The sequence below is a fragment of the Acyrthosiphon pisum genome, chromosome A3, assembly GCF_005508785.2.
Source record: "Acyrthosiphon pisum isolate AL4f chromosome A3, pea_aphid_22Mar2018_4r6ur, whole genome shotgun sequence".
Lineage (NCBI taxonomy): Eukaryota > Metazoa > Arthropoda > Insecta > Hemiptera > Aphididae > Acyrthosiphon > Acyrthosiphon pisum.
The window spans coordinates 28424845-28440785 of NC_042496.1; the positions used below are offsets into that span (position 1 = coordinate 28424845).

Here is a 15941-nt window from a genome sequence, read left to right on the forward strand (position 1 = left end):
CCGAAACGCCATCGAAACGTAAAGTTGAAGGAGAAATAAAAGTCAAAGGATATAGATGTACCAGCAATCCAATGTTCCGGAGGTTAAATCAAAGAACTCTTGATGTTGGAAAACCTACTGCGGGAATCAAAACACCAGAAATTCCTTAAATTGGAAAAACAACAGACATAAAAACACCCCGAATTGAAGATTAAAAAAGGAAAAGCACCCAAGGGATCTGCTGGTATAGAATTCGACATAAAGGAAAAGGTCTCCGTTGAAATTCCATCGGTTTCCGTGCCGAGTGTTGATATCAAAATTCCATCGGTTCCTAAACTGGAGGGTCACGTCCGAGACAAAGACACTGAATTACCATCTGTCAGTGTACCGGAGGTTAAAACACCAAAGCCTGATGTCGAAATTCCTAAAACTGACGTCAAGACAACCAAATTTGACTTATCGGATATTAAGATACCAGGATTTAAAGGAAAAAAAGATAAAAAATCAAAACAAACTCCCGATTTCGATATTAAAGTCGAAGATAAGATTTCGGTTGACATTCCATCTGTATTTATACCTAGTGTTGACATCGAAATGCCATCGAAACCTAATGTTGAAGGAGATATAAATGTCAAGGACATAGATGTACCAGCAATCACAGTTCCGGAGGTTAAATATAGAACTCTTGATGTAGGAAAACCTACTGCGGGAATCAAAACACCAGAAATTCCTAAAATTAGAAAAACAACAGACATAAAAACACCCGAATTGAAGATTAAAAAAGGAAAAGCACCCAAGGGATCTGCTGGTATCGAATTCGACATAAAGGAAAAGGTTTCCGTTGAAATTCCATCGGTTTCCGTGCCGAGTGTTGATATCAAAATTCCATCGGTTCCTAAGCTGGAGGTTCAAGTCCAAGACAAAGACACTGATTTACCATCTGTCAGTGTACCAGAGGTTAAAACACCAAAGCTTGATGTCGAAATTCTTAAAACTGATGTCAAGACAACCAAATTTGACTTATCGGACATTAAGATACCAGGATTTAAAGGCAAAAAAGATAAAAAATCAAAACAAACTCCCGACATCGATATTAAAGTCGACGATAAGATTTCTGTTGACATTCCATCTGTATCTATACCTAGTGTTGATATCGATATGCCATCGAAACCTAATGTTGAAGGAGAAATAAATGTCAAGGCCATAGATGTACCAGCAATCACAGTTCCGGAGGTTAAATATAGAACTCTTGATGTTGGAAAACCTACTGCGGGAATCAAAACACCAGAAATTCCTAAAATTGGAAAAACAACAGACATAAAAACACCCGAATTGAAGATTAAAAAAGGAAAAGCACCCAAGGGATCTGCTGGTATCGAATTCGACATAAAGGAAAAGGTTTCCGTTGAAATTCCATCGGTTTCCGTGCCGAGTGTTGATATCGAAATGCCATCGAAACCAAAAACACCAGAAGTTCCAAAAATTGGCAAGACAACAAACATAAAATCACCTGAAATAAAGAATAAAAAAGGAAAATCAACCAAGGGATTTTCTGATATCGAATTCGACATAAACGAAAAGGATTCCGTCGGAACTCCATCGGAGTCCATACCGATTGCAAATATAAAAAATTCGTCAATACCTTTTATTGAAGCCGTAATAAACATCAAAGATTCTGGTTTCCATTCAATCAATGAGCATGGCGTCACATCGCAAACAGTCCATATGGTTACGCCTACAGATGTGAATAAGCAGTCAGATCATTCTAACACTGGAACTAAAACGAATATCAAGATAACTGATTTTAACTTTCCTAATATTCACTTACCTGTGTATGAAAAAACAGATGACAAAATACTAAATGTATCAGAACCAGCTAATTTTGGAGTTGAGGATATTAGTTTTGTTGATATTTCGGTGGATTCATTATCAAGTGTGGATAACAAAACTCCTAACATACCAAAACTTAAAGGTCAAATCATAGTTAATGATACCCATTTGCCAATAGTAAAATTACCAGAAGCTAAAAAACCAACACACGATGTTAAATTCATTAATTCAGAAATGAATAAATTAAATGTAAACAATATGACCGTAGACATAAAAAATAATGATTTAAAGATAAAAGATAATAATGCACAGATGGATACAGCCAATTTTGACTTCAATATAACGGAAAAATGTTCTGTTGATATTCCGTCAGTACCTGTACCAATATTTGACGTAAAAACATCTTCAATACCTTTTATAGAAGCCGTTATACAAATCAAAGAGAACGAATTACTTTCATCCGAAGAGCAAGGCATGGATTTATCATCAAATGATATGAATGTTCCAACTGCAAATTTTAATAAAAGAAATGATTCCATAATGGAAACTAAATCGGATATGATAACATCCGATTTTGGATTGCCTGACATTAACATTCTGGGAAATAAAATTAATAAAGAAATACAACCCAAAACATCGGTTAATTCCTGTATAACCGTTCAGGATGTAATTTCAAATATTCCATCAGTATTAATACCTAGTGGGAATAGAACTTCAGATGAAATAATAACACTGGAAATTCATAAAAAAGACGTAACACCAGACAACGAAAATCCAGACATAAAGATGAACAAAGCCATATTACCCAAAGGATCTGCTGATATAGAATACGACACAAAGGAAAAGGTTTCCGTTGAAATTCCATTGGTTTCCGTTGAAATTCCATCGGTTTCCGTGCCGAGTGTTGATATCAAAATTCCATCGGTTCCTAAGCTGGAGGTTCAAGTCCAAGACAAAGACACCGATTTACCATCTGTCAGTGTACCAGAGGTTAAAACACCAAAGCTTGATGTCGAAATTCTTAAAACTGATGTCAAGACAACCAAATTTGACTTATCGGACATTAAGATACCAGGATTTAAAGGCAAAAAAGATAAAAAATCAAAACAAACTCCCGAAATCGATATTAAAGTCGACGATAAGATTTCTGTTGACATTCCATCTGTATCTATACCTAGTGTTGATATCGATATGCCATCGAAACCTAATGTTGAAGGAGAAATAAATGTCAAGGCCATAGATGTACCAGCAATCAATGTCCCAGAGTTGAAAGCACTAAAACTTGATGTTGAAAAATCTACCACAGGAATTAAAAAACCCGAAATTCCTAAAATTGGCAAAACAACAGATATTAAAACACCCGAATTGAAGATTAAAAAAGGAAAAGCCCCCAAGGGATCTGTTGATATTGAATTCGACATAAAGGAAAAGGTTTCCGTTGAAATTCCATCGGTTTCCGTACCGAGTGTTGATATCAAAATTCCATCGGTTCCTAAGCTGGAGGGTCAAGTCCAAGACAAAGACACCGATTTACCATCTGTCAGTGTACCAGAGGTTAAAACACCAAAGCTTGATGTCGAAATTCTTAAAACTGATGTCAAGACAACCAAATTTGACTTATCGGATATTAAGATACCAGGATTTAAAGGAAAAAAAGATAAAAAATCAAAACAAACTCCCGATTTCGATATTAAAGTCGAAGATAAGATTTCGGTTGACATTTCATCTGTATCTATACCTAGTGTTGACATCGAAATGCCATCGAAACCTAATGTTGAAGGAGAAATAAATGTCAAGGACATAGATTTACCAGCAATCAATGTTCCAGAGTTGAAAGCACCAAAACTTGATGTTGAAAAACCTACCGCAGGAATTAAAAAACCCGAAATTTCTAAATTTGGCAAAACAACAGACGCCAAAACACCCGAGTTAAAGATTAAAAAAGGAAAAGCCCCCAAGGGATCTGTTGATATTGAATTCGACATTAAGGAAACGGTTTCCGTACCGAGTGTTGATATCAAAATTCCATCGGTTCCTAAGCTGGAGGTTCAAGTCCAAGACAAAGACACCGATTTACCATCTGTCAGTGTACCAGAGGTTAAAACACCAAAGCTTGATGTCGAAATTCTTAAAACTGATGTCAAGACAACCAAATTTGACTTATCGGACATTAAGATACCAGGATTTAAAGGCAAAAAAGATAAAAAATCAAAACAAACTCCCGACATCGATATTAAAGTCGACGATAAGATTTCTGTTGACATTCCATCTGTATCTATACCTAGTGTTGATATCGATATGCCATCGAAACCTAAGGTTGAAGGAGAAATAAATGTCAAGGACATAGATTTACCAGCAATCAATGTTCCAGAGTCGAAAGCACCAAAACTTGATGTTGAAAAACCTACCGCAGGAATTAAAAAACCCGAAATTCCTAAAATTGGCAAAACAACAGATATTAAAAAACCCGAATTGAAGATTAAAAAAGGAAAAGTACCCAAGGGATCTGTTGATATTGAATTCGACATTAAGGAAACGGTTTCCGTACCGAGTGTTGATATCAAAATTCCATCGGTTCCTAAGCTGGAAGTTCAAGTCCAAGACAAAGACACCGATTTACCATCTGTCAGTGTACCAGAGGTTAAAACACCAAAGCTTGATGTCGAAATTCTTAAAACTGATGTCAAGACAACCAAATTTGACTTATCGGACATTAAGATACCAGGATTTAAAGGCAAAAAAGATAAAAAATCAAAACAAACTCCCGACTTCGATATTAAAGTCGACGATAAGATTTCTGTTGACATTTCATCTGTATCTATACCTAGTGTTGATATCGAAATGCCATCGAAACCTAAGGTTGAAGGAGAAATAAATGTCAAGGACATAGATTTACCAGCAATCAATGTTCCAGAGTCAAAAGCACCAAAACTTGATGTTGAAAAACCTACCGCAGGAATTAAAAAACCCGAAATTCCTAAAATTGGCAAAACAACAGATATTAAAACACCCGACTTGAAGATTAAAAAAGGAAAAGCCCCCAAGGGATCTGTTGATATTGAATTCGACATTAAGGAAACGGTTTCCGTACCGAGTGTTGATATCAAAATTCCATCGGTTCCTAAGCTGGAGGTTCAAGTCCAAGACAAAGACACCGATTTACCATCTGTCAGTGTACCAGAGGTTAAAACACCAAAGCTTGATGTCGAAATTCTTAAAACTGATGTCAAGACAACCAAATTTGACTTATCGGACATTAAGATACCAGGATTTAAAGGCAAAAAAGATAAAAAATCAAAACAAACTCCCGACATCGATATTAAAGTCGACGATAAGATTTCTGTTGACATTCCATCTGTATCTATACCTAGTGTTGATATCGATATGCCATCGAAACCTAAGGTCGAAGGAGAAATAAATGTCAAGGACATAGATTTACCAGCAATCAATGTTCCAGAGTCGAAAGCACCAAAACTTGATGTTGAAAAACCTACCGCAGGAATTAAAAAACCCGAAATTCCTAAAATTGGCAAAACAACAGATATTAAAACACCCGACTTGATGATTAAAAAAGGAAAAGTACCCAAGGGATCTGTTGATATTGAATTCGACATTAAGGAAACGGTTTCCGTACCGAGTGTTGATATCAAAATTCCATCGGTTCCTAAGCTGGAAGTTCAAGTCCAAGACAAAGACACTGATTTACCATCTGTCAGTGTACCAGAGGTTAAAACACCAAAGCTTGATGTCGAAATTCTTAAAACTGATGTCAAGACAACCAAATTTGACTTATCGGACATTAAGATACCAGGATTTAAAGGCAAAAAAGATAAAAAATCAAAACAAACTCCCGACTTCGATATTAAAGTCGACGATAAGATTGCTGTTGACATTCCATCTGTATCTATACCTAGTGTTGATATCGAAATGCCATCGAAACCTAAGGTTGAAGGAGAAATAAATGTCAAGGACATAGATTTACCAGCAATCAATGTTCCAGAGTCGAAAGCACCAAAACTTGATGTTGAAAAACCTACCGCAGGAATTAAAAAACCCGAAATTCTTAAAATTGGCAAAACAACAGATATTAAAACACCCGACTTGAAGATTAAAAAAGGAAAAGTACCCAAGGGATCTGTTGATATTGAATTCGACATTAAGGAAACGGTTTCCGTACCGAGTGTTGATATCAAAATTCCATCGGTTCCTAAGCTGGAGGTTCAAGTCCAAGACAAAGACACCGATTTACCATCTGTCAGTGTACCAGAGGTTAAAACACCAAAGCTTGATGTCGAAATTCTTAAAACTGATGTCAAGACAACCAAATTTGACTTATCGGACATTAAGATACCAGGATTTAAAGGCAAAAAAGATAAAAAATCAAAACAAACTCCCGACATCGATATTAAAGTCGACGATAAGATTTCTGTTGACATTCCATCTGTATCTATACCTAGTGTTGATATCGATATGCCATCGAAACCTAAGGTCGAAGGAGAAATAAATGTCAAGGACATAGATTTACCAGCAATCAATGTTCCAGAGTCGAAAGCACCAAAACTTGATTTTGAAAAACCTTCCGTAGAAAAACCCGAAATTTCTAAATTTAACATAACAACAGACATCAATACTCCAGAATTAAAAATTAAAAAAGGGAAATCACCAGAGGGATATGCTGGTATCGAATTCGACATAAAGGAAAAGGTTTCTGTTGAAATTCCATCGGTTTCCGTGCCGAGTGTTGATATCAAAGTTCCATCGGTTCCCAAACTGGAGGGTCACGTCCAAGTCAAAGACACCGATTTAACATCTGTCAGTGTACCGGAGGTTAAAACACCAAAGCTTGATGTCGAAATGCCATCGAAACCTAATGTTGAAGGAGAATTAAATGTCAAGGCCATAGATGTACCAGCAATCAATGTCCCAGAGTTGAAAGCACTAAAACTTGATGTTGAAAAATCTACCACAGGAATTAAAAAACCCGAAATTTCTAAATTTGGCATTACAACAGACGCCAAAACTCCCGAGTTAAAGATCAGAAAAGGAAAAGCACCCAAAGGATCTGCTGATATTGAATTCGATATAAAGGAAACGGTTTCCGTACCAAGTGTTGATATTAAAACTTCATCGATTCCTCAACTGGAGGGTCTTGTCCAAGACAATGGCACCGAATTACCATCGGCCAGTGAAGTTGGAATCAAAACAACCGATGTTTCCATCGAAAATATTCTGGATCCGGACATCGATGAACGAAAACTCATCCAAGAGTCAGAATATGTAGATAAAGTAGAATCAAATCAATTGGTAAGTCCAATCACAAATTCTCCATCATTTTTAAGTAAATTGCGAAAAGGTCTGAAAATGACTACATCCAAGACGAGCAAAAAATTAAAAGACAAGGGAGATACCGAAACCTTAGAATCAGACGATACAGCGAAATCTTTATTGAACGATTTTATTGAAAAAGAACGGGAGAGCACCGTTGTACATTATTTTCCAGCAACTGATAATAATTCTGGAATCGACGTTTTTGGATACGAAGAAATTCAAAAACACCAATTAAAGAACCAAAATCTGTTGTGCCGCAAAATAATGACAAATCCGATGGTACCGAAATATTTAAGCCTTTAACATCTGAAATGCTGATCAATCAAACGGGTACGGTCTCCACGTGGAAATCACGAAAGGTTGTTAGACGCATCATTATCATCGATGGAAAAGAAATTGAGGTAGAAGAGATAATTGATGAGCCTGAAAATGGTGCACCGGTTAAAAGTATTTTGAGAAAAACAATCAGGAACGGCGAGGAAGTAATTGAAAATATTACCGATCCAGAGGAAATTGATAAGATCTTACGGTTGTCTGTACTCAACGATAACGTAAAGAATACTAGTGAAAGTGTAACAACTACAAGAACGCGTAGAATCATTAGGCGAACAATTATTGTCGACGGAAAAGAGTCTGTAGTAGAAGAGGAAATTGACGAGCCCGGTACTGATAAAATATCAGAGTCTAGTATTATTGAGCCTTTTGATAGTCGAAATGCTTTTCTTCAATTTGAAAGGGATAATTGTGACCTTGTTCTTGTTAATGAGAGTAAGTGTATGAAACCAAATGTTATTGATCCCGTTGAGAACTCTCTACTAAAGTCTGGTTTAAAGAAAATTGTATTAACGAAGGTGATAAATGATAGCGGTAGAATGAATTTTGTGATGGAAATGGTTGATGATCAAACACCAAAAGGAAAAACGATAAGATTAACTGACTTGTCTACATCTTCCCATCAGCTTAATAGTTTAAAAAATAATATTTTAAGATCAGACAACAAAAATAAATATAGAATGTATTCTATATTCTTTGAGGATATTTGGGAGTTATTGGATGTTATCACATTCTACTTCACTAAACATAAAGTAAGTACTCCTTTATTTTTATTATTTGTTCTTTTCTTTTATGTTTGTATTATATTTGACTGAATTATAAGCATTTTGTGAATTAGTCATTTTAGAATTGCACACTATGTTAGTTATTGTGTTGTTTATTTTTATTTTTGCTAACCTTCCTTTATATTCATAATTTTTATATTTTACCAATGACATATATTAATATAATATATTATGATGATTTTAAAAATGTTAATTATTGTAATTTCCAAATTAATTTAGGTACGTTAGGATATGATTAATTTAATGCAATAAGATAATTTTTAAATATTTTAAAATATTTTAATAATTTTAAATAATTTTTATTAAAAAATAAGTTTTGTCTTTCTTGAATTTTATATTGTAAACATAATATAGTTTATATGCAAATTAATGATTAGGATAATAATTCAAGTTTTTTCTGTCATGGAGCATCGTTTTATACTTCTATAGGATAATATTTGATTGTTTTAATATATTTATTTAGCGATTCAGTGATGCTGACTTGGAATTTTGCTTGGAGGAACCTATAAACTCAAAACCAATTCTAAATCAAATTGAATCAGCCATTAAAGAAGTATCTAACATAAAAGAAAAACATACAAGTTCAAATGATGAATTTGAACAAATTAAATCGATGATAGAAAAACTCCAAAATAAAACGAAAGAAGTTAGACGTCAAATTGATACTTTCAACGATGATGCTAATTTAGTGGATTGGCAGAATCAAATATTTGCAATTGAAAATGTTCATAAGAAAATAGATCAATTTAAATCAGAATTTGAACAATTAAAAAAAGGAAAATCATCATATGAAGTTAGTTACCAATTATAATTTTAATTTAACTATTTATACTATCATTATGTTTAGTGAATTTTATGCTAATGTGTTATATTTTTTTATTATTTAGGAAAAACTTCAAAAATTGGAAATACTATCCGCTCATAATCAATTAGTCATTGAAGAATTATATGATATTATAAGTATTTACAAACTGACATGCAACTCAAAAAATAAATTACCAGACGACATATATAAATTTTTAAGAACTGCGATCAAGCTGGATAAAGAATTGGGAAATACAACCAAATTTATTATTGATGAAATCGAAAAAGATAACTTCACCAATTTTAACTCTAAACAGTTAGAATTGGTGTGTAGACCTGTAAACAATTCTAATGAAAATATAATTAAATATTATAACATCAAACATATTCTGGTATAGTGAACTTTAAAATAACTTGCAGTAATTTGTAATGTTGACTTATGGAAATATTACTGTTTTAGGAGGACCTTGACAAATATCACAACGTTACTACAAAACTGATAAAATTAAAAACTTTATCGGAATCTCAGAAACCCGATAAAAACTTAATAAAACAATTGGAAACGGAACTGAATAATACGCAGTTAAACATAAAAAAACTTCTATCCATTCAGAATGAGTGGACTCGTTTAGAAGATATTTTAACGGCGGAACAAAAATGGTTAGATGAAGTTGGAGTATCAATTCTTGACCTCACGAAAATAACGTCAATAAATTACGTTCAAACACTATCTAACACACAAGTAACTATTTAAAGCAAATTATTATATTTTGTTTTATTAACATTTTTTAAAAATACTTAGTATTTTTTCAAATATTTTTAATTTGGTGGACTAATATAATATTTTGTTTTTCGTATTATTTATAGAATACAATCACAGATGTAGCTATTCATTTCGACAAACTTATATATTTGAAGGACATTATAGAAAAAATCCAGAATCAAATTGATGTGAAACCGCTATTGTATGTTTGTGAACAGCATACAAATGATACATTCAAATTGAAAAATAATTTAAGGGCAAAAGAAATACGCTTGATAACATTCAAGAAACAATTTGACAAGTATAGTGAACTCAAGAACAACGTTGAGTTGAGTTTGTCACGCATTACATCAAATTTGGAAGATATTACACCAAATCGAGAAATCGTCGAGAACAATGTGAGAATGCGTTACTATTAATAATCATGCTGTATGTATTTATTTGTAAAATGTTTTATTAGATAATTCGATCCGAGTTGGAGATTGTAGAAGAATCTGTAAGAACTTGTTCTGATAGTTTAAATGAATCACTCGATATTCTGCCTATCTCCGATGGACAAAGTGAAATCGAAACCATGGGATCACTTGCGACAGAATGTAAGGCATTAAAAGATAAACTGCATAAAACAAGGTCTACTGTGGACAACTGTGATGTTTCAAAAATATTTAAACACCTTGAAACTGCTTTAGAAAAACCAAAAGACACATTATTAGACCATATTAAGACACTCAAAGTATGTATAGAATAATTAATTATTTTTAATTTAATTTAAATTAAATTGAATTATTTCGTTCTATTTCCAGGGTGTTTCGTACGAATTAAGCGCCATCGAAAGCCTTGAGAACAATGGCCAACAATTAAGCTCCTTCCAAAGCCAATGCAACAGCCAACTAAAAGATTATTCGAATTTAAATGGCAAAATTGAAACTTTGCGTAATACTCTATTCGAGCTAACTAACGACATAAACAATTCTGATTTCACTTTGTCAGAATTGGAAAACGAATCACATAAAGACAGGCACACTTCCGAAACAGCAATATGCAAAACGTACCATGTAAGTTGTACTATTTATATATTTACTTATTTTATCAAATTTCTTAACCATGTTATTCAATTTACAGCAAATTTCGGACAACATGAAAAACATGCAACAAACGCTGTCATCGATTTCTCAACAGTTAAAACAATTAAAAGATGGTCTTAAGCACTTTAAAAAAGACAGAAAATCGTTGGAATCCGAAGTTAATGAAGTTGAAAAACAGTATAAACAATTAAAAACAAAACATCAAAGTGTACTTAAAACGTTGGAAAATAAATGCAACTATTGGACAATGGTCGACGAACTGTTACTAAAAATTAGAATAAAAAATAACCATATAAACAATTTGACTATAATTCCACTGGACTCAGACACGCTAGCGGGCAAACATTTAGAAGCAATATTGAAGCACCTCAAGGTAAATATTTGGAATGTTTTATTTTATGATATTTTAATTTACAATGAGACATAGTATGATTCAGTAAATTCTTTTTGAGTAAATTTTCCAGCAAAAATAATTATTAAATTTAATATATTTTGTCAATATTCGAACTTTAAATGCTTATAAAAAAAAATTGTGCCTATGTATTTTCAATATTTTTCAACTGCTACTGTAACAATATATCAGGAGCCTTGCATTACATTTTAACCAAAAAATAAATTTTTATTGATATTTATAAAAAAAAAACTAAAAAAAAATTAAAGCTGACAATGTCCGTAAACACCTCAAAAAGAGTCAAAATATTTTCAAAATTGTATGATATATAGAAAATGAAAATTTAAACATACGGTAAAATGTTCATGTATCTAAAGTTATTCGTTTTTAAATTACAACGAAATAACAAAATCCGCTAGGTGAGAAATGGAGTGAATATCCAACCTTGTAAAAATATGAAATTCAAACGCTCACAAAAATTTAATTTGATTTGCTTGAAGACATTTTTTTGAAGACAAAAAAAAAACACACATCATTATAAAATAAATACATTCATCGTTTCACTCAGAATCTAAAAACGATAGTTCATCACTCATCCATTTAGGAGTTTTCTTGTAAAAATAATTTTCGTTTAAATAATGTCAATTTTGAATCGCAATAAAATATCACAGAAATCAATAAAATTCAAGTATATAAAAATTGTATTACGAATTTCTTATAACGGTATTAAGTATCTAAGTTAAATTAATTAAAAATATATATTTTTGTCGTTGTGACGTGGCTGTAGCCTATAAATTTTCATTTTTCAAGTATACAGATAGGTATGAAGATTTTCTAAAATCGCGACTTGTATCCAAATAAACAATTTATAATGTTTAAATTAGTGTTGTTTGTTTTTCTTGTAAGTCGCAGCTTCATGATTAGTAAACCCAAAGTTCTTTGTCTTAATCACAGTACTGTGAAAGATATCCATAAAACACAATATTTTGAGATTTCCCGCGCACAACAATAAAATTGCCTTGTTAAACGACGATCGACGGTGACCGATCTCATTGATTACACGGTCGTGGTTTCAAACTCGTAAGCGTTTAAAAAGCATTAAAAAAAAAAATTCTATACCGGCTTAACGAATCGTTTCTGTGGACGTTTTCCTCCGACTATCGACTTCCGACGGTGGCCAAAGAATTCCGCCGATTTTCGACGGTCGTATACGGCACATTCTTCCGACGTCGGCCAAAACCAAACAACATGTGCGTACGAAAATAAAACCGTTCTATTTCCGGTGCGCGTTCCCGTGCAGAGTACATAATATATATTATAAAATACCGTAGGGCTAAGTGTTTAAGTATTTAATACTCGTATACGCCTCTCGTCGATCACACTATTAATAACTAATAACTAATTAATAACTAATAGCTATAGATCATAGTCATAGTGGTTGATTTAGGGGTGCGGGCGCCAGGTATTTAGTATCGCAACTATAATATTATTGTTCAGATATTTTAGCGTATTCCCCATCCTTTTTTTTTTAGTTTAATACATAGTATGGAGGAAAACTATTTTAGCCAATAGCCCATTGGCCATTCAGCCCGTCGAAGTTACTTAGAATTGGATATTAAACAGTAAACATTCAACATACTATAGTACTATAACTCTCTAAATTATTTATTATAATATAACCTACTTTATATGCAACTTTACCTATGGGCTATGTTATATAAATTATATTCAATTAACTGATTAAACTTATATTGTATATCTATTATACAATTTAATGATTTTTCACATCGATAAATTTAATTCTGAATTTAAAATAAGTGAGGTACAAATACGATTACATTACCATGCTAAATTAAAAACAACCTTTCATTTTGAATATTTTTGTATATTGTAGACATCAGTTTACTTACCTATTGCAAAATCATGCAAATGTAGTTTTTATTGCATATTTTGGGGGGAAATGATTGATTTCACCAAATGTAATATCTGAGCATTTTAGTAAAAATATAAAACTTATTTTTCACACTCTTCTAACGTTTTTTTTATATAATATACAATATTATGCTAATTTATTTACATGTTATTTTCATGATATAATAATTATTTGTTTATGTACAATTTTATATTTTGTTTATTACCTTTCAACTCCACTTTTCAAGCCGTATACATAGGTGTAAAATATAAATATATAATTGTAAAACAATGTCAAACAGTTTATTATGCATATTTTCTTTTTTGAGTGCATAGATGAAAATTTCGCGGGTTCTCAGTTCATTAAATTCACGGCCACTGAATTAATAATAAATGATATTTGAATAGGTCGTCGAACGATTGAATTTCCATATTATTATCGCGCCGACTTAGCTGTTCGTTTGGAACCCACAGCGAGTTAGATTGCATTTAGATTTTTGAGAGATGCGATATGTTCAAAAATTCGATCCGACGAGACTTTTCGAGAACTTCTATGATTTTGAAAATTGGAATACGCCCGAAAATGTATCTTCATATGCGCAGCACCATCGGCCACACTCGTGGCGGGAGGGGGGGCGGGGGGTTGGGTGGCCTCTCTCGACGTAATGCCCGCGTACATCGTTAATCGCGTCGTTTATCCGGGTATTATGACGACTACGACGACGACGACGACGCTGCAGCCAGCCGCACGCGATAGTCTCGCGCCGGCTGTGGTGTACGCTGTACGTGTCGAATTTTTTTTAAATTTGTTGTCGCGATCGCCGCCGCCGACGTAGTGCCGTATGGAATTCGCGCTCACGCCAGCTGTGCACACCCAAAAGCTGCAGCCCGGCTGTATTACCGCGTAAAAACATTTGGATAACTGCACTCGTAGTAGGTTTAGTATAATATACTACAACAATAATAATATCGTTAGGTATAATAACTATTGAGAACCGCCGATGACGGATTCCGTCGTAGAAATAAAATAGCTTCACGTGATTTATAGTAGGTATCATCTATATGCATAAAGTTACACCACGACTATAGTCTAGGTACTATAAGTCTGTATAAGCAAACAAAAGTGTATAATGTACACGTGATATTATACCTGCTGTTGGTGCTTAACATAAAAAAAGTGCATATTATATAAACATTTTACGTAAGACAGCGGGGGAAGTGCCGGTTGCTTTTTTAAAACGTTGACTTGATATTTATGAGTTATGACTGTTGTTCTATTATATTTTATGTGTTTTTAATAAGGTTAAATTAAATCATCGTAAATAGTAATTATTTTATTCATAAAAATCAAACGATTAAAATATTTATTTTATAATACTAAAAACGCAAATTAATTATAACTTTTATTACAAATCTTTGGTCTAGAATGACCGAAATCTTCTATTCCTACGTATTTATATTAACGTTTTACACATGTAATTTTACACGCACCATCGCATAATAATTATGTTCACAAACTGAGTTACCAACAAAATGTTATCACATAACTTATATATGTGAGTAGGTAGGTAATAAATAACAATTTTGTGATTGAAACTAATAAATTATATATTATAATATAATATTAATAATATTGTGATGAGTTACGCGTTAATAAGTTTTAATGCCGATAAAAACCTCAATGAAGATGGTTCCATAATATATCGAAAATTCAAATTTATTTTTAAAAAATAAATAATTTCAACTTTGACCGACTGTGAACACTTCATATAGGAACTTCCAATTTTTTGGATTTAATATGAGCCTATGGTATTACCTAAAGGTAAACAGTCCTTAAGTGGATTTAGGTGCTTATAATAAGTACCATATCCTCAGAAGTTTGATAACGTATATTTGAAAATAAATTGATCTTGACAAAAATTAATATAACTTCAAGTCCTTGATAAAATTGAAAAAATAAGAAAATGACAAATTAATTTTAAAACTCTAATAATTGAAGGTCTGTCTTATTTTGGCATTCCCGATATAATGTAAACAAATATTTAACTCGAAGGTCTCATAGAAACTAAGTAATATTTATTTTGCGAGGATTATCTCTAATAGTTTGTTATCTTTTCATTAACCTTATTATTTCACATACATTTCAAGTACAGAAGTTAATTTTTTTATAGTAAGTCATTAAAATGAATCGATATTGATTACATCATGGTTCAAAATCGCTCATTTTATCGCCGACATACTAACTTGATAACAATTTACTACAGATGTGGTGTTAAATGTTGATCATAAAAAAATAATATTGATTGAAATAGCTGTTTAAAGAAACATGATTATAAACAGGGCTCGTTACTTCATGCACTAAAAAATGCATAAATAAGCATGCATTCATGCACTAAAAATTGTCAAAATATGCATTAAAATATGCACTAAAAAGTTCGAAAATATGCATTTATATGCTCTAACATTTTTAAATTATGCACTCAAAATATGCATTATGTAAAAAAATCATGAAAAAGTTTTAAAATAATAAGAATTAATCCATAAATTTAAAAAAATTCAAATTCCTCCACAAAATTTTGCAAACGGCCCGCAACTGTTTGTTTTTCTTTCAGCATTGTTAAAATAAAATATGAATAATGTGTACAGTAGTAACCTACCTATACCTCACATGAAAACACTAAAACAGGAAATTGAATGGATAAATGCATACGACTCATACGATTTAAACTCAT

The 15941-nt window shown here is 32.5% G+C and overlaps 1 protein-coding gene across 1 annotated transcript in view; it reads left to right on the forward strand.

Moving 5' to 3' along the window:
* LOC100167295 overlaps window positions 1–15941 on the forward strand; it is a 43292-nt gene that overhangs the window by 14154 nt on the left and 13197 nt on the right. Inside the window, exons 8-15 of the mRNA XM_029491429.1 lie at window positions 7468–8222; window positions 8719–9048; window positions 9143–9451; window positions 9520–9801; window positions 9927–10220; window positions 10283–10555; window positions 10626–10877; window positions 10945–11280. Of these exons, the coding sequence (XP_029347289.1) occupies window positions 7468–8222; window positions 8719–9048; window positions 9143–9451; window positions 9520–9801; window positions 9927–10220; window positions 10283–10555; window positions 10626–10877; window positions 10945–11280 (2831 nt within the window). The remainder of the gene's footprint in view (window positions 1–7467; window positions 8223–8718; window positions 9049–9142; window positions 9452–9519; window positions 9802–9926; window positions 10221–10282; window positions 10556–10625; window positions 10878–10944; window positions 11281–15941) is intronic.